Source organism: Tachyglossus aculeatus, chromosome 24 (assembly GCF_015852505.1).
Source record: "Tachyglossus aculeatus isolate mTacAcu1 chromosome 24, mTacAcu1.pri, whole genome shotgun sequence".
Classification (NCBI taxonomy): Eukaryota; Metazoa; Chordata; class Mammalia; order Monotremata; family Tachyglossidae; genus Tachyglossus; species Tachyglossus aculeatus.
Genome location: NC_052089.1, coordinates 22752664 through 22772099, shown reverse-complemented (window position 1 = coordinate 22772099; position 19436 = coordinate 22752664). Strand labels below are relative to the sequence as shown.

Here is a 19436-nt window from a genome sequence, read left to right as displayed (position 1 = left end):
GGCCGGGGCCTCTGAACCAATCCCCGGACACTCTGGGTGTCTCTCTCTCTCTCAGTGTGTGTGTCCCTTCATTCATTCAACCGTCTTTATTCATTCATTCAATCCTATTTATTGAGCGCTATACCGTGTGCAGAGCACTGGACTAAGCGCTTGGGAAGTCCAAGTCGGCAACATAGAGAGACAGTCCCTCCCCAACGACGGGCTCACAGTCTAGAGGGGGGAGACAGGCAACAAAACAAAACATTGTGGACAGGTGCCAAAATCGTCAGACCAAGTAGAATTAAAGCTAAAGTCATTCATTCAATCGCATTTATTGAGCGCTTACTGTGGGCAGAGCACTGGACTAAGCACTTGGGAAGTACAATTTGGCAACAGATAGAGACGGTCCCTCCCCACCAAGGGGCTCACAGTCTAGAAGGGGGAGACGGACAACAAAACAAAACATGTGGACGGGTGCCAAAGTCGTCAGAACAAGTAGAATTAAAGGTAAATTCATTCATTCAATCGTATTTATTGAGAGCTTACTGTGTGCAGAGCACTGGACTAAGCGCTTGGGAAGTACAAGTCGGCAACATAGAGAGACAGTCCCTCCCCAACGACGGGCTCACAGTCTAGAAGGGGGAGACAGACAACAAAACAAAACAGGTGGACAGGTGCCAAAATCGTCAGAACAAGTAGAATTAAAGCTAAATTAATTCATTCAATCGTATTTATTTAGAGCTGACTGTGTGCAGAGCACTGGACTAAGCGCTTGGGAAGTACAAGTCGGCAACATAAAGAGACAGTCCCTCCCCAACGACGGGCTCACAGTCTAGAAGGGGGAGACAGAAAACAAAACAAAACATGTGGACAGATGCCAAAATCGTCAGAACAAGTAGAATTAAAGCTACATTTATTCATTCAATCGTATTTATTGAGCGCTTACTGTGGGCAGAGCACTGGACTAAACACTTGTGAGAGGACAATTTGGCAACAGAGACGGTCCCTCCCCAACAACGAGCTCACAGTCTAGAAGGGGGAGACAGACAACAAAACAAAACATGTGGACAGGTATCAAGTCGTCAGAACAAATAGAATTAAAGCTAAATTAATTCATTCAATCGTATTTAATAATAATCATCATAATAATGGCATTTGTTAAGCGCTTACTATGTGCAAAGCACTGTTCTAAGCGCTGGGGAGGTTACAAGGTGATCGGTTGTCCTGTGGGGGGCTCACAGTCTTAATCCCCATTTTACAGATGAGGTAACTGAGGCACAGAGAAGTTAAGTGACTTGTCCAAAGTCACACAGCTGACAATTGGCGGAGCAGGGATTTGAACCCATGACTCTGACTCCCAAGCCCGGGCTCTTTCCACTGAGCCACACTGCTTCTGCTTATTATTCTAATAATAATAATAATAGTAATGACGGTACTGGTTAAGTGCTTACTATGTGCCAAGCACTATCCTAAGCGCTGGGGCAGAAACAAGGTAATCAGGTTGTCCCATGTGGGGCTCCACTTTGCTATGTGACCTTGGGGAAGTCACTTAGCTTTTCTGTGCCTCAGTTACCTCATCTGTAAAATGGAAGTTAGGACTGTGAGCTCCACCTGGGACAGGAACTGTGTCCAACCTTTCATTCATTCATTCAATCGTATTTATTGAGCGCTTACTGTGTGCAGAGCACTGGATTAAGCGCTTGGGAAGTCCAAGTTGGCCACATATAGAGATGGTCCCTACCCAACAACAGGCTCACAGTCTAGAAGGGGGAGATGGACAACAAAGCAAAACTTGTGGACAGGTGGCAAGTCATCAGAATAAATAGAAGTAAAGCTAGATGTGCATCATTAACAAAATAAATAGAATAGTAAATATGTACAAGTAAAATAAATAGAGTAATAAATGCACATCATTAGTAACATAAATAGAATAGTGAATATGGACAAGTAAAATAAACAGAGTAATAAATCTGTACAAACATATATACAGATGCTGTGGGGAGGGGAAGGAGGTAGGGCGGGGGGGGATGGGGAGGAGGAGAGGAAAAAGGGGGCTCAGTGTGGGAAGGCCTCCTGGAGGAGGTGAGCTCTCAGTGGGGCTTTGAAGGGAGGAAGGGAGCTAGCTTGGCGGATGTGTGGAGGGAGGGCATTCCAGGCCAGGGGGAGGACATGGGCCGGGGGTCGACGGTGGGACAGGTGAGAACTATATATATATACTGTATATATGTATATATGTTTGTACGTATTTATTACTCTATTTATTTATTTTACTTGTACATATCTATTCTATTTATTTTATTTTGTTAGTATGTTTTGTTTTGTTCTCTGTCTCCCCCTTCTAGACTGTGAGCCCACTGTTGGGTAGGGACCGTCTCTATATGTTGCCAACTTGGACTTCCCAAGCGCTTAGTCCAGTGCTCTGCACACAGTAAGCGCTCAATAAATATGATTGATTGATTGAACTAGGCCCAGTGAGGAGGGTAACAGCATCAGTAGAGTGGAGGGTGTGGGCTGGGCTGGAGAAGGAGAGAAGGGAGGAGAGGTAGGAGGGGGCGAGGGGATGGATGGACAGCCTTGAAGCCTAGAGTGAGGAGTTTTTGCTTGATAATAATAATTATGATGGCATTTATTAAGCACTTACTATGTGCAAAGCACTGTTCTAAGTGCTGGGGAGGTTACAAGGTGATCAGGTTGTCCCACGGGGGGCTCACAGTCTTCATCCCCATTTTCCAGATGAGGGAACTAAGACCCAGGGAAGGGAAGTGACTTGCCCAAAGTCACACAGCAGGCAAGTGTGAAGCAGCGTGGCTCGGTGGAAAGAGCCCAGGCTTTGGAGTCAGAGGGCATGGGCTCGAATCCCAGCTCCGCCACATGTCTGCTGTGTGACCTTGGGAAAGTCACTTAACTTCTTGGAGCCTCAGTTACCTTATCTGTAAAATGGGGATGATGACTGTGAGTCCCACACGGGACAACCTGATCACCTTGTATCACCCCAGTGCTTAGAACAGAGCTTTGCACATAGTAAGCGCTTAACAAATGCCATTATTATTAAGTGGCGGAGCAGGGATTTGAACCCATGACCTCTGACTGCAAATAATAATAATAATAATGGCATTTATTAAGCACTTACTATGTTCAAAGCACTGTTCTAAGTGCTGGGGAGGTTACAAGGTGATGAGGTTGTCCCACGTGGTGCTCACAGTCTTCATCCCCATTTTGCAGATGAGGGAACTGAGGCACAGAGAAGTAATAATAATGACGGCATTTATTAAGCGCTTACTATGTACAAAGCACTTTTCCAAGCGCTGGGGAGGTGCGCTCTTCCTGTGTGCAGAGCACTGTGCTAAGCGCTTTGGAAGTCCGAATCGGCACAGATAGAGACAATCCCTACCCAACAACAGGCTCACAGTCTAGAAGGGGGAGACAGACCACCAGACAAGCAGATGGGCGTCAATACCATCAAAATAGATATAGAATTATAGCTAGAGGCAGATCATCAATAAAATTATAGCTAGAGGCAGATCATTAATAAAATAGAGCCGTAAATGTGTACGAATAAAATAGAGTAATAAATCTGTACAGATATTCCCAAGCGCTCAGTCCAGTGCTCTGCACACAGTAAGCGCTCAATAAATACGATTGAATGAATGAATAGACCAGTGTTGTGGGGAGGGGAAGGGGGGAGGGCAGAGGGAGGGAGAGGGGCGATGGGGAGGGGAGGAAGAGAAGTGTTTGTGTGTGGGTGTATATGTGTGTGTGTTTGTGTTTCCTTTTTCACTCCCCCATGAGGTCCTCTGATACTACTACTACTTCTAATAATAATAATAGTTATTATTATTATGATGGTATTTTAGAATCTGCTACTACTACTTCTAATAATAATAATAATTATTATTATTATTATTATTATGGTGTTTTAGAAGCAGCGTGGCTCAGTGGCAACAGCCCGGGCTTGGGAGTGACAGGTCGTGGGTTCTAATCCCGGCTCCGCCACCTGTCTGCTGTGTGCCCTTAGGCAAGTCACTTCACTTCTCTGTGCCTCAGTTACCTCATCTGTCAAATGGGGATGAAGACCGGGAGCCCCATGTGGGACAACGTGATCGCCTTGTATCCCTCCAGCGCTTAGAACAGTGCTTGGCACATAGTAAGTGCTTAACATATGCCATTATTATTATTGCTATTAAGTGCTTACTATGTGCCAAGCGCTGTTCTAAACGCTGGGGTGGATACAGGGTGATCAGGTTGTCCCACGTGGGGCTCACAGTCTTAATCCCCATTTTAGAGGAAGGAACTGAGGCCCAGAGAAGTGAAGTGACTTGCCCCAAGTCACACAGCTGACAAGTGGCGGTGCCGGGATTAGAACCCACGACCTCTGACTCCCAAGCCCGGGCTCTTTCCACTAAGCCACGCTGTAATAATAATACTACTAATAATTATGGTATTCCTTAAGTGCTTACTATGTGCCAGGCACTGTACTAAGCATTGTGTGTTGACTCGGTGGCCTCTCCCCGGTGTTTGCTGGTGGGGAGGTGTTGGGGGGGGGGGTGTTACTTCACTCCCTTGGGTGACCCTCTGGTAGTAATAATAATATTACTAATAATTATGGTGTTTGTTAAGCGCGCACTTACTATGTGCAGAAGCAGCGTGGCTCAGTGGAAAGAGCCCGGGTTTAGGAGTCAGAGGTCATGAGTTCGAATCCCGACTCCACCACTTGTCAGCTGTGTGACTTTGGGCAAGTCACTTCACTTCTCTGGGCCTCAGTTCCCTCCTCTGTAAAACGGGGATGAAGACTGTGAGCCCCACGTGGGACAACCTTGATTACCTTGTATCTCCCCCAGTCATTCATTCATTCAATTGTATTTATTGAGCACCTACTGTGTGCAGAGCACTGTACTAAGCGCTTGGGAAGTACAAGTTGGCAACTTATAGAGACGGTCCCTACCCAACAGTGGGCTCCATTCATTCATTCAATCGTATTTATTGAGCTCTAACTGTGTGCAGAGCACTGGACTAAGCGCTTGGGAAGTACAAGTTGGCAACATCTAGAGACAGCCCCTACCCAACAACGGGCTCACAGTCTCGAAGGGGGAGATGGACAACAAAACAAAACATGTGGACAGGTGTCAAGTCGTCAGAACAAATAGAATTAAAGCTAAATGCACATCATTAACAAAATGAACAGAATAGTAAATATGTACAAGTAAAATAAATAGAGTGATAAATCTGTACAATCATATATACAGTGCTTAGAGCAGTGCTTGGCACATGGAGAAGCAGCGTGGTTCAGTGGAAAGAGCCCCGGCTTTGGAGTCAGAGGTCATGGGTTCAAATCCCTGCTCTGCCACTTGTCAGCTGTGTGACTTTGGGCGAGTCACTTCACTTCTCTGGGCCTCAGTGACCTCATCTGTAAAATGGGGATGAAGACTGTGAGCCAACTATGGGACACGTGGGACCCCCCATTGTCCCCCCCCCTCCTCCTCCTGAGGGACTGTGGGACAACCTAATCACCTTGTAACCTCCCCGGTGCTTAGAACAGTGCTTTGTACATAGTAAGCACTTAATAAATGTCATTATTATTATTATTAAGAAATACAAACATAATTATTATTAGGTGCAGGGCACTGTACTAAGCATAGTGCGTTGATTCGGTGTCCAGAGGTGGCCACTGGCCATGGGGGGGGATGGGCGAGGCGCCCCAAACAGTGTCCACCCCCCACCCCCGCCCCCAAACCAGACTCAATGGGCGGAAACGGCAGCCGTTTCCTCCTCTTCCTGCAGCCCTGGGTGGGGGCCCCTGGAGTGGAGGGGAATGGGGTGGGAGTGGGGGGCTGCATGTGGGGAGAGGGTTGGGGGGAGCTGGAGGAAGGTGGGACCACCACCCCCCCCAAGGCCCTGACTCCCCCCACCAAAATACGACCGAATAAATGACTCCCCCAAACTGGCCCAGGTGAGGCCTCCTTCCAACACGTGGAGGGCCACCGCAGTCGATGCTTGGGGCAGGAAGTGGGGTGCAGTGGGTGGGAGTGTCCCCCTTAGGGACCCTGAGGGAAGAGGGAAAGTTGGGGGCTGAGGAGGAATCTGGGGTCTCCTTCCCCGTATTCCCTGTCCTCCCTCCCGGCCCTGGGCTGACCAGGCCTCATTTCCTCCCCCGCCCCTCCAAGGATGAGGCGGGGTTGGGCATAGACGCCACAGACTGACCAGTGACTAGTTATCCCGGCAGCCGGGACTGGGCCTGGCCACGGCTGACCATGAGCCAGGGGGGACCCTCATTGTCCCCCCTCCTCCTCCTCCTCCTCCTCCTCCTCTTCGTCACTACGGCAGGTAGGTCCCTCACCATCCGAACTCCCACCCCATGGGCGCCCCTGGGAGCTTAGCAAGACCGAAAGAGGGGAGGGAAGCAGAGTTGGTGAGGATGGGAGAGGTCAGGAACAGGGGGAATTGGGGTTGGGAAGAGAGCTGGGCTGTGCTAGTCGGGAGCCGGGGAGCCGGGGGGGACCAGGAAGGTGGGAGCAAAATGATCAGGGAGAGCGGGGGGGGAGCCGGAGGGTCTTGGGCCTGGTGGGAGGGACATCAAAAAGCAGGCTCCTCCGTTTATCTGCTGTGTGACCTTGGGTGAGCCACTGCCTCTGTGTCTCAGTTACCTCATCTGTAAAATGGGGATTAAGACTGTGAGCCCCAAGTGGGACAACCTGGTTACCTTATATCTACCCCAGTGCTTAGAACAGTGCCTGGCACGTAGTAAGTGCTTAACAAATGCCATCATTATGATTACAATTATAAAGGACGGTGGGGTGTTTGGAGGGGACAACTCTGTTGTGGGGTGGGGGCAAGGGATGGGCAGGGGAGATGGGGACTCTACAGCCCAGCCCATGGGCTCCTCTAGTGCCAGCACCATGCCTCCATCTCGTCTATTTAATAATAATAATGATGGTATTTGTTAAGCGCTTACTATGTGCAAAGCACTGTTCTAAGCACCGCGGGGGGGGGGGGGGGGGTTACAAGGTGATCAGGTTGTCCCACGTGGGGCTCACAGTCTTCATCCCCGTTTTACAGACGAGGGAACTGAGGCACAGAGAAGTTAAGTCAAAGTCGCCCAAAGTCACACAGCTGACATTTGGTGGAGCCGGGATTTGAACCCATGAGCTCTGACTCCGAAGTCCGGGCTTTTTCCACTGAGCCACGCTGCTCCTCTATTTCATCACCAACCCCTTTCCCACATCCTCCCTCTGGCCTGAAAGTTCCTCCTTTTCCACTCTCACGCCTTCAAGGCCTCATTAAGGTCAGGTCTCCTCCAAGAGGTCTACCCCCATTAAGCCCTCATTCCCCCACCCCTGTCTCCCTCTCCCTCTTGCGTCCTCTATGTGATTGGATCTGTACCCTACAGGCACTGGGTATTCATCCCACCCTCAGCACTTTTGTACGTCTGTAATTTATGTATTTACTTATAAAAATGTACGTTTCTCTCCATAATAATAATAATAATGTTGATATTAGTTCATTCATTCATTCATTCAATCGTATTTATTGAGCGCTTACTGTGTGCAGAGCACTGGACTAAGCGCTTGGGAAGTACAAGTTGGCAACATATAGAGACGGTCCCTACCCACCAGTGGGCTCACAGTCTAGAAGATAATAATAATAATAAAGATAATAATGATGGTATTTCTTAAGTGCTTTCTAAGTGCTGGGGAGGTTACAAGGTGATCAGGTTGTCCCACGGGTGGCTCACAGTCTTAATCCCCATTTTACAGATGAGGTAACTGGGGCACAGAGAAGTGAAGTGACTTGCCCAAAGTCACACAGCTGACAATTGGCGGAGCCGGGATTTGAACCCATGATCTCTGACTCCAAAGCCCAGGCTCTTTCCACTGAGCCACGTACATTTGTTAAGCGCTTACTATGTGCCAAGCACTGTTCTAAGCGCCAGGGAGGTTACAAGGTGATCAGGTTGTCCCACAGGGGGCTCACAGTCTTCATCCCCATTTTACAGATGAGGTAACTGAAGCCCAGAGAAGTGAAGTGACTTGCCCAAAGTCATCCAGCTGACAAGTGGTGGATCTGGGATTTGAACCCATGACCTCTGACTCTCAAGCCCAGGCTCTTTCCACTGAGCCATGCTGCTTCTCTGTAGACCATAGACCGTAAACCGGTAGACCATAAGCTCACTGTGGGCAGGGAACGTGCCTACCAACTCTGTTGTATTATAGTCCCTCAAGCACTTAGTACAGCATGGCTCAGTGGAAAGAGCCCGGGCTTTGGAGTCAGAAGTCATGGGTTCAAATCCTGACTCCACCACTTGTCAGCTGTGTGACTTTGGGCAAGTCACTTAACTTCTCTGGGCCTCAGTTCCCTCATCTGCAAAATGGGGAAGAAGACCGTGAGCCCCACGTGGGACAAATTGATCACCTTGTATCCCCCCAGCACTTAGAACAGTGCTTTGCACATAGTAAGCGCTTAACAAATACCATTATTATATTATTATTATACAGCGCTTGGCAAACAGTAAGCACTCAATAAATACCATCGATACAGGACTAAGTGGAGGGCTGGGGGGAGTTATCCCAACCCGGGCCCCCTGGTCATTCATTCATTCAATCGTATTTATTGAGCGCTTACTCTGTGCAGAGCACTGTACTAAGTGCTTGGGAATTTATTTATTTATTTTATTTGTACATATTTATTCTATTTATTTTATTTTGTTAATATGTTTTGTTTTGTTGTCTGTCTCCCCCTTCTAGACTGTGAGCCCTCTGTTGGGTAGGGACTGTCTCTATATGTTGCTGACTTGTACTTCCCAAGCGCTTAGTCCAGTGCTCTGCACACAGTAAGCGCTCAATAAGTACGATTGAATGAATGAGTGAATGTTGGGTAGGGACCGTCTCTATATGTTGTCGACTTGGACTTCCCAAGCGCTTAGTCCAGTGCTCGGCACACAGTAAGCGCTTAATAAATACGATTGAATGAATGAATGAATGTTGGGTAGGGACCGTCTCTCTATGTTGCTGACTTGGACTTCCCAAGCGCTTAGTCCAGTGATCTGCACACAGTAAGCGCTCAATAAATACAATTGAATGAATGAATGAATGTTGGGTAGGGACCGTCTCTCTATTGTTGCCAACTTGGATTTCCCAAGTGCTTAGTCCAGTGCTCTGCACACAGTAAGTACTTAATAATTACGATTGAATGAATGAATGAATGTTGGGTAGGGACCGTCTCTCTATGTTGCCGACTTGTACTTCCCAAGCGCTTAGTCCAGTGCTCTGCACACAGTAAGCACTCAATAAATACGATTGAATGAATGAAGTGCAAGTTGGCAACACCTAGAGACGGTCCCTACCCAACAACGGGCTCACAGTCTAGAAGGGGGAGATGGACAACACAACAAAATGTATTAAGAAAATAAAATAAATAGAATGGTAAATATTCTATAAACATCCATCAATCAATCAATTGTATTTATTGAGTGCTTACTCTGTGCAGAGCACTGTACTAAGCGCTTGGGAAGTACAAGTTGGCAACGTATAGACGTACATATAGACATACATATATAAAATATAAATATGGTCGACCGTCCCTTCCCTTTTGTCCCCCTGGCCAGGTGGGATCGTGGACCTGACCCTCGTGGCCGACCTCCGCATCGCCGACCCGCAGCTGTCCTTCCTGTCCTGCGTGTCCGGGGAGCCGGCGGCCGCGGGCGAGGGCCGGTCCCCGCTGCTGCTGGAGAAGGATGACCGGATCGTCCGCGGGCCCCGGCCCCGCGTCCCCCTGCGTCCCACCCCCGACGGCCCCCGACGCCTCACCCTGCGGGGCTTCTCCCAGGCCTCCGACCTCATGGGAGTGTTCTCCTGCGTGCGCGAAACCCGCGTCACCTACGTGCACAACAGCCCCAAGGGTGAGCCCGGGCCGGGGCCACGGCGGGTGGTGGAAGGAGGGGTGCCCAGGGTGACGCTGACCCCCTTTCCCGGCCCTCAGCCTACCTGCTCCCAGACCGAGTGACCCACACGGTGAACGTGGGAGACACGGCCGCCCTCTCTGTCAGGATCCAGACGGCCAAGAGCACCGACGTGTTGTGGAAGAGCAATGGTGAGCGCTTGCCCCTCCGTCCCCACCTCTGTCCCCTTCCCCACCCTTCTCCCTCTTTTAATTTCCTGTTGTGGCACCCTGTCCCCTCAGGAATGGGCCTCAACGATCCTCTAGTTCCCTGGCCACGAGTGGGAAGGGTCAGGGTGGACCCACATCCCAAGCCGGACAAATCTGTGTTGGATTGGGGAAAGGCAGGCTGGGGAGGTGATGTTTCCCAGTTAATAATAATGATGGCATTTATTTTTTTTTATAATGACATTTATTAAGCGCTTACTATGTGCAAAAGCACTGTTCCAAGCGCCGGGGAGGTTACAATCAATCAATCAATCGTATTTATTGAGTGCTTACTGTGTGCAGAGCACTGTACTAAGTGCTTGGGAAGTACAAGTTGGCAACATATAGAGATGGTCCTTACCCAGCAGTGGGTTCACAGTCTAGAAGGGGGAGACAGAGAACAAAACAAAACATATTAACAAAATAAAATAAATAGAATAGATATGTACAAGTAAAATAAATAAATAGAGTAATAAATCCGTACAAACATATATACATATATACAGGTGCTGTGGGGAAGGGAAGGAGGTAAGATGGGGGGGATGGAGTGGGGACGAGGGGATTCAGTTTGGGAAGGCCTCCTGGAGGAGGTGAGCTCTCAGTAGTGCATTGAAGGGAGGAAGAGAGCTAGCTTGGCAGATGTTGGGAAGGAGGGCATTCCAGGCCAGGGGGATGACGTGGGCCAGGGGTCGATGGCGGGACAGGCGAGAACGAGGCACGGTGAGGAGATTAGCTGCAGAGGAGCAGAGGGTGCAGGCTGGGCTGGAGAAGGAGAGAAGGGAGGTGAGGTAGGAGGGGGCGAGGTGATGGACAGCCTTGAAGCCCAGGGTGAGGAGTTTCTGCCTGATGCGCAGATTGATTGGTAGCCACTGGAGATTTTTGAGGAGGGGAGTAACATGCCTAGAGCGTTTCTGGACAAAGACAATCCGGGCAGCAGCATGAAGTATGGATTGAAGTGGGGAGAGACACGAGGATGGGAGATCAGAGAGGAGGCTGATGCAGTAGTCCAGACGGGATAGGATGAGAGCTTGAACTAGCAGGGTAGCGGTTTGGATGGAGAGGAAAGGGCGGATCATGGCAATGTTGTGGAGCCGCGACTGGCAGGTTTTGGTGATGGCTTGGATGTGAGGGGTGAACGAGAGAGCGGAGTCGAGGATGACACCGAGGTTGTGGGCTTGTGAGACGGGGAGGATGGTAGTGCCGTCAACAGTGATGGGAAAGTCAGGGAGAGGGCAGGGTTTGGGAGGGAAGACAAGGAGTTCAGTCTTGGACATGTTGAGTTTTAGGTGGTGGGCAGACATCCAGATGGAGATGTCCTGAAGGCAGGAGGAGATGCGAGCCTGGAGGGAGGGGGAGAGAGCAGGGGCAGAGATGTAGATCTGGGTGTCATCAGCGTAGAGATGATAGTTGAAGACGTGGGAGCGAATGAGGTCACCAAGGGAGTGAGTGTAGATCGAGAACAGAAGGGGACCAAGAACTGAACCTTGGGGAACCCCCACAGTAAAGGGATGGGAGGGGGAGGAGGAGCCCGCAAAAGAGACTGAGAATGAACGACCAGAGAGATAAGAGGAGAACCAGGAGAGGACGGAGTCTGTGAAGCCAAGGTTGGATAGCGTGTTGAGGAGAAGGGGGTGGTCGACAGTGTCGAAGGCAGCTGAGAGGTCGAGGAGGATTACGATAGAGTAGGAGCCGTTGGATTTGACAAGCAAGAAGTCATTGGTGACCTTTGAGAGGGCAGTTTCTGTGGAATGTAGGGGACGGAAGCCAGACTGGAGGGGGTCGAGGAGAGTGTTGTTGTTGAGGAATTCGAGGCAGCGCGTGTAGACAACTCGTTCAAGGAGTTTGGAAAGGAATGGTAGGAGGGACATGGGGCGATAACTAGAAGGTGAGGTGGGGTCAAGAGAGGGTTTTTTTAGGATGGGCGAGACATGGGCATGTTTGAAGGCAGAGGGGAAGGAAACAGTGGAGAGTGAGCAGTTGAAGATGGAAGTTAAGGGACGAAGCGAGAGATTTCATGAGATGAGAGGGAATGGGGTCAGAAGCACAGGTGGCCGGAGTAGCACTTGAGAGGAGGGAGGAGAGCTCCTCTGAGGATACTGCTGGGAAGGATGGGAGAGTAGCAGAGAGTGTTGAGAGCCGGGGGGTTGGAGAAGGGGGGGAAGTGACTTTGAGGAGGTCGGACCTGATGGATTTAATTTTATTAATGAAGTAGGAGGCCAGATCGTTGGGGGTGAGGGAAGGATGAGGGGGAGGAACCAGGGGCCTGAGAAGGGAGTTGAATGTACGGAAGAGCTGGTGGGGGTGATGGGCATGGGTGTCAATAAGGGAGGAGAAATAGTTTTGTCTGGCAGAGTGGGCTGAGTTAAGGCAGGAAAGGATAAACTTGAAGTGAACGAGGTTGGCATGGTGTTTAGACTTTCGCCAGCAGTGTTCGGCAGCTCGAGCATAAGAGCGAAGGAGGCGGACAGTGGCAGTGATCCAGGGCTGTGGGTTAGTGGTACGAGAGCAGCAAAGGGAAAGGGGAGCGAGTGAGTCTAGCTGAGTAGAAAGGGTAGAGTTGAGAGCAATAATCTGATCATCAAGATTGGGTAGAGAGGAGAGGGAGGCGAGGTGGGGTGTGAGGCGCTCAGAAAGATGGATGGGGTCAAGAGAGCGGAGATCTCTGTGAGGGAGTAATATGGATTTACAGGGGAAAGGAGTGTGAGTGAGGAGGCAGGAGAGAAGATTATGATCAGAGAGAGGGATTTCAGAGTTGGTGAGGTTGGACACAGTGCAGCGGTAGGAGATGATGAGGTCGAGGGTGTTACCAAGTTGGTGAGTGGGTGAGGTGGGGTGGAGCAAGAGGTTGGCAGCGTCAAGGAGAGAGAGAGGGCGGGCGGCAGAGGAGTCATCAGGGATATCCATGTGGATGTTGAAATCTCCGAGGATCAGAGTGGGCATGGAAAAGGAGAGAAGGAAGGTGAGGAAGGAGTCAAAATCGTGACAAGGTGATCAGGTTGTCCCACGGGGGGCTCACGGTCTTCATCCCCATTTTCCAGATGAGGGAACCGAGGCCCAGAGAAGTGAAGTTGCTTGCCCAAAGTCACACAGCTGACAATTGGCGGAGCCAGGATTCGAACCCCTGACCCCTGACTCCAAAGCCCGGGCTCTTTCCACTAGGCCACGCTGCTTCTAATGGTGAGGTCCGAACCTCGGACTGTCCTTGGACGCCAGGGCCCTTGGCCTCTGACCCCCACCCTCTCCCCCCAACCAGGCTCGTACTGCTATACTCTGGACTGGCACGAGGCCCAGGAAGGACGGTTCACGCTGCAGCTGCGGGACGTGGGAGTAGCCAAGGGCGGCGTCTACACCGCCTCTTACTTGGGAACCAGCCCGCTGGAGAGCGGCTTCTTCCGACTCATCGTGCGGGGTCAGCGGGGCCCAGGGAGGGGAGCTGGCGGGGCCGGGGTGGGGGGCACGGGCAGGCCCCATCAATCTCCTTGCTCCCCCAGGCTGTGCGGCGGGTCGCTGGGGTCCCAGCTGCAGCAAGGACTGTCCCGACTGTCTCCACGGGGGCGTCTGTCACGACGGCGTGGGCGAGTGTGTCTGTCCCCCCGGCTTCACCGGCCCCCGCTGCGAGAAGGGTACGGGAGGCCGAAGGGGCAGGGCGGCGGGGTGTGCGTCGTACGGTGAGGGGAGCGTGTCTAGGCCGCATTCATTCATTCAATCATATTTAATAATAATAACGATGGCATTTATTAAGCGCTTACTATGTGCAAAGCACCATTCTAAATGCTGGGGAGGTTACAAGGTGATCAGGTTTCCCCCCGGGGGGCTCACAGTCTTCATCCCCATTTTCCAGATGAGGGAACTGAGGCCCAGAGGAGTGAAGTGATTTGCCCAAAGTCACACAGCTGACAGATGGCAGAGCTGGAATTTGAACCCGTGACCTCTGCCTCCAAAGCCTGGGCTCTTTTCACTGAGCCATGCCGCTTCTCTGTATTTATTGAGCGCTTACTGTGTGCAGAGCACTGTACTGAGCGCTTGGGAAGGACAAGTTGGCAACGTATAGAGACAGTCCCTACCCAACAGCGGGCTCACAGTCTAGAAGGGGGAGAGTGCCACAGTGCCTGGCCTGGCCCCGGGCCCATGGCGTGTCCGTGCCTGTGGTATCGGTGCCTGCGGTCCATCTGCGCCCGTGACATGCGGAGCCCGTTGCGTGTCTGTCCCTGTGGCGTGTCCGTTCCTGGGCCCGTGGCGTGCCCGCCTGTGCCTTGTCTGCCCAGGCTGGTGGGGCGCCCGCGGCTGGGACGTTAGTTCTCTGCCCCATCAGTTGTCTGGGGTGGTGACAGAGAAGCAGAAAAGCAGCGTGGCGCGGCGGAAAGAGCCCGGGCTTTGGAATCAGAAGTCATGGGTTCAAATCCCAGCTGTGTGACTTTGGGCAAGTCATTTCACTTCTCTGGGCCTCAGTGACCTCATCTGTAAAATGGGGATTAAGACTGTGAGCCTCCCGTGGGACAACTTGATCACCTTGTAACCTCCCCAGCGCTTAGAGCAGTGCTTTGCACATAGTAAGTGCTTAATAAATGCCATTATTATTATTATTATTGTTATTGTGACTGGCGGGTCTGTCCAGCCTGCAGGGAGGGTCGTTTCGGGAGGAATTGCCAGGAGCAGTGCCCCAGCGCGCCGGGCTGCCGCGGCCTCACTTTCTGTCTCCCCGATCCCTACGGCTGCTCCTGTGGCTCTGGTTGGAGCGGGCCCCAGTGCCAGGACCGTAAGGATCCCTTCACCTTTGAACCCTCCCCTTCCCTCTCCCGCCTCACCCCCGGTCCGTTTCCCACATCTCCGGGCCCAAACCCTCCAGTCTCTCTCATTCCCAAACCCAATGGCCTGACCCCCGACCAATAATAATAATAATGAGGGCATTTATTAAGCGCTTACTATGTGCCAAGCACCGTTCTAAGCGCTGGGGAGGTTACAAGGTGATCACGTTGTCCCACGGGGGGCTCACACTCTACAGATGAGGGAACTGAGGCCCAGAGAAGTGAAGTGACTTGCCCAAAGTCACACAGCTGACAGTCTGCAGTGCAGAGATTTGAACCCACGGCTTCGGGGTACCAATCTGGGTACCCCGGGGATGAGGCCCCAATCTGGTCTCCTCTCTCAATTCTTTTTTATGGTATTTGTTAAGCGCTTACTATTAATTAATTAATGATGGTATTCGTTAAGCGCTTACTATGTGCCGAGCCCTGTTCTAAGTGCTGGGGTAGAGACAACGTAATCAGGTTGTCCCACGTGGAGCTCACAGTCTTCATCCTCATTCATTCAATCATATTTATTGAGCGCTTACTGTGTGCAGAGCACTGTACTAAGCGCTTGGGAAGTACAAGTTGGCAACATATAGAGACGGTCCCTACCCAACAGTGGGCTCAAAGGGGAGGGAACTGAGGCACAGAGAAGTCAAGTGACTTACCCAAAGTCACATGGCTGATCAGTGGTGGAGCCAGGATTAGAACGCACGACCTCTGTCTCCCGAGCCCGGGCTCTTTCCACTAACCCACGCTGCTTCTCTATTCATTTCATTCATTCAATCGTATTTATTGAGCGCGTACTGTGTGCAGAGCACTGTACTAAGCGCTTGGGAATTACAAGTTGGCAACATCTAGAGACGGTCCCTACCCAACAGTGGGCTCACATTCTAGAAGGGGGAGACAGAGAACAAAACAAAACATATTTACAAAATAATATATGTGTCAAACTCTGTTTAAGTGATGCGGTGGATACGCATTAATTGTGTCAGACACAGTCCCTGTCCCGCATGGGCTTACAGTCTAAGTAGGAGGGAAAACAGGTATCCCAATTTCACAGTTGAGGAAATTGAGGCACAGAGGAGTGAATCAATCAATCGTATTTATTGAGTGCTTACTGTGTGCAGAGCACTGTACTAAGCGCTTGGGAAGTCCAGGTTGGCAACACATAGAGTGAAGTGACTTGCCCAAGGTCACACAGCAAGAAATTGGCAGAGCTGGAGTTAGAAATCAGGTCCTTCTGGCTCTCGGGCCTACGGTCTATGATTTAGGCCTCGCTGCTTCTCTTCTGCCCCCGAGGCTGCCCGGAGGGTGAGACCTCGATCCGGTCTCCCGTCTCCCGCCTGCCCACCCGCACCCCAGCCTGGCCCCCGGGGCCGCCCAGAGGGTGAGGCCTCGTTGGGGTCGCGTGTGTCTCCCCGCAGCCTGTCCCCGGGGCTGGTTCGGGGCCGGCTGCTTCCTGCAGTGCCGCTGCCAAAACGGGGGGACCTGCGACCGGTTCAGCGGCTGCGTCTGCCCCTCGGGGTGGCACGGTGGACACTGCGAGCGCTCAGGTACCGGGGGTCGGCGGTCAGCACGGGGCGGGCGGTCGGGCACAGGCTTAGCGGTTAACGTGGGGGGCGGACACTAGCGCGGAGGGGCGCGGGGGTGGTGAGAGCCGCCCCGGGCCACCCCCGGCGGTCTCGCCCCCAGATCGGATCCCCCAGATCATAGACCTGGCCGCCGAGCTGGAGTTCAACCTGAAGGCCGAGCCGCTGGTCAGTTGTGCGGCCACCGGGAACCCCCCGCCGGTCAGAGGCAGCATGGAGCTCCGCCGGCCCGACGGCACCGTCCTCTCCGTGAGTTCTCTACCGCGCTCGTGGAGGGAGAGCTGACTGGGGGCTCGGCGCTGGGGTGGCTACATTGGACCCGGGCCTTGTCCCAGGCTGGATTCCCAATCTAAGGGGAAGGGAAGGAAGGAGGGGGAGCAGGGATAGAGCCCGGGCTTTGGAGTCAGAGGTCAGGGGTTCACATCAATCAATCAGTCAATCAATCAATCGTATTTATTGAGCGCTTACTATGTGCAGAGCACTGTACTAAGCGCTTGGGAAGTACAAATTGGCAACACACAGAGACAGTTCCTACCCAACAGTGGGCTCACAGTCTAAAAGGGGGAGACAGAGAACAGAACCAAACATACCAACAAAATAAGATAAATAGGATAGAAATGTACAAGTAAAATAAATAAATAGAGTAATAAATATGTACAACCATATATACATATTTACAGGTGCTGTGGGGAAGGGAAGGAGGTAAGATGGGGGGATGGAGAGGGGGACGAGGGGGAGAGGAAGGAAGGGGCTCAGTCTGGGAAGGCCTCCTGGAGGAGGTGAGCTCTCAGCAGGGCCTTGAAGGGAGGAAGAGAGCTAGCTTGGCGGAGGGGCAGAGGGAGGGCATTCCAGGCCCGGGGGATGACGTGGGCCGGGGGTCAACGGCGGGACAGGCGAGAACGAGGTACAGTGAGGTTCACATCCCGGCTCTTCCAATTAATAATAATAATAATGATAATAATAATAATAATAATAATAATAGCATTTGTTAAGCGCTTACTATGTGCAGAGCACTGTTCTAAACGCTGGGGGGAGATATAAGGCAATCAAGTTGTCCCACGTGGGGCTCACAGTCTTAATCCCCATTTTACAGACGAGGTAACTGAGGCTCAGAGAAGTTAAGTGACTTGCCCAAGGCCACACAGCAGACATGTGATAGTATTGTTAAGCGCTTACTATGTGCAAAGCACTATTCTAAGCACTGGGGAGGGGGATACAAGGTGACCAAGTTGTTCCACGTGGGGCTCACAATCTTAATCCCCATTTTTCAGACGAGGGAACTGAGGCCCAGAGAAGTGAAGTGACTTGCCCAAAGTCACCCAGCTGACAAACGGCGGAGCTGGGATTTGAACCCACGACCTCTGACTCCAAAGTCCGTGCTCTTTCCACGGAGCCACGCGGCTTCTCCAGCTGTGTGACTTTGGGCAAGTCACTTCACTTCTCTGGGCCTCAGTTCCCTCATCTGGAAAATGGGGATGAAGACCGTGAGCCCCCCGTGGGACAACCTGATCACCTTGTAACCTCCCCAGCGCTTAGAACAGTGCTTTGCACATGGTAAGCACTTAATAAATGCCATTGTTATAGAGAAGCAGCGTGGCTCAGTGGAAAGAGCCCGGGCTTGGGAGTCAGAGGTCGTGGGTTCTAATGCTGGCTCCGCCACTTGTCAGCTGTGTGACTTTGGGCAAGTCACTTAAGTTCTCTGGGCCTCAGTTCCCTCTGTAAAATGGGCATGAAGACTGTGAGCCCCTCGTGGGACAACCTGATCACCTTGTATCCCCGCAGCACTTAGAACAGTGCTTCGCACATAGTAAGCGCTTAACAAATGCCATCATTATTATTATTACAGAGGGGGAAGTTGAGGCCCAGAGGGGTTAGTGACTTGCCCAGAGTCCTCTGACCACACCATTGTTCCCTTCCCTTCCTCCCATCCCTCAGGCTGCCAAGGCCATCATGGAGACAGACAGGACCACGTCGGAATTCCGAGTCCCACCGGTCAGTGCCCTGGACGGAGGTCCTTGGGAATGCCGAGTGTCCACCTCCGGGGGCCAGGACAGCCGCCGCTTCCTGGTCCGCGTCAAAGGTCAGGGGGCCGCCGGAGCTGGGAAAGGTCATCGGGGCCCCAAGGGGACACGTCCGGGGCCGAGGCACCCGAAGCCCAAAGCCATTCGGCCCCTCTGCCCCGTCTCCCGCCCCATCAAACCCTTCCACCGGGTTCCTTCTGCTCTCTCCCGTGACCCCGTGGCCTTTTCCCAGTCCCTCCCAAGCCCCTGTCCCCGCCCCGGCTCCTGGCCCGGCTCAGTCGCCAGCTAGTTGTGGCCCCGCTGGCCCGGTTCTCTGGAGATGGGCCCATCTCGACGGTGCAGCTTCTCTACCAGCCCCAGGACGGCCCCGGCCCCGGCCCCTGGTCCTCCGTCATGGGTGAGTCGGGGGCCGGAGGCAGGAAAAGGGGGAAAGTGGACGGGGTGGGCTGGGAGCTAAGCCTGATGAAGAGGCAGGGTGTTGGGGCGGGCAGAGCAGACGGAATAACCCCCACGCTGTCCGGCCGGTGGCCCCCCACCGACCCTCCCGTTGCCCTTTCCGCAGTGGACCCCCGCGAGAACGCCACCCTGGCGAACCTGCAGCCGCAGACAGGCTATCGCGTCCGCGTGCGGCTGAGCCGGCCCGGGGAGGGCGGGGAGGGGGAGCTGGGGCCTCCCGCCCTCATGGTCACTGACTGCCCAGGTACCTAGACCCTGGCTGGGGTGCCGGGCGGTGGGGGGGGTTGACTGTACATTTTGGGGTTCGGGGGGGCGGGACAGTCAGAGGCGGTGCGCTCCCATCCCTTCAACACTGCCATCAGCCCCCATTCTGGCCTACCCCCACCCCATTGAGTTGCCCTGCCCAAGCGATCGGGGAGTGGACGGGCTTCAGGAGGAACGTGTGCCCTGCTTCTGGAGCCCAG

The 19436-nt window shown here is 52.5% G+C and overlaps 1 protein-coding gene across 1 annotated transcript in view; it reads left to right on the top strand.

The window, feature by feature from the left end:
* The window catches only part of TIE1 (tyrosine kinase with immunoglobulin like and EGF like domains 1), a 28362-nt gene that overhangs the window by 1303 nt on the left and 7623 nt on the right, over nucleotides 1-19436 (top strand). The window contains 10 exon segments of the mRNA XM_038766166.1: nucleotides 9578-9871; nucleotides 9952-10062; nucleotides 13370-13525; nucleotides 13608-13739; nucleotides 14732-14872; nucleotides 16331-16459; nucleotides 16599-16744; nucleotides 18431-18575; nucleotides 18749-18913; nucleotides 19079-19216. Of these exon segments, the coding sequence (XP_038622094.1) occupies nucleotides 9578-9871; nucleotides 9952-10062; nucleotides 13370-13525; nucleotides 13608-13739; nucleotides 14732-14872; nucleotides 16331-16459; nucleotides 16599-16744; nucleotides 18431-18575; nucleotides 18749-18913; nucleotides 19079-19216 (1557 nt within the window).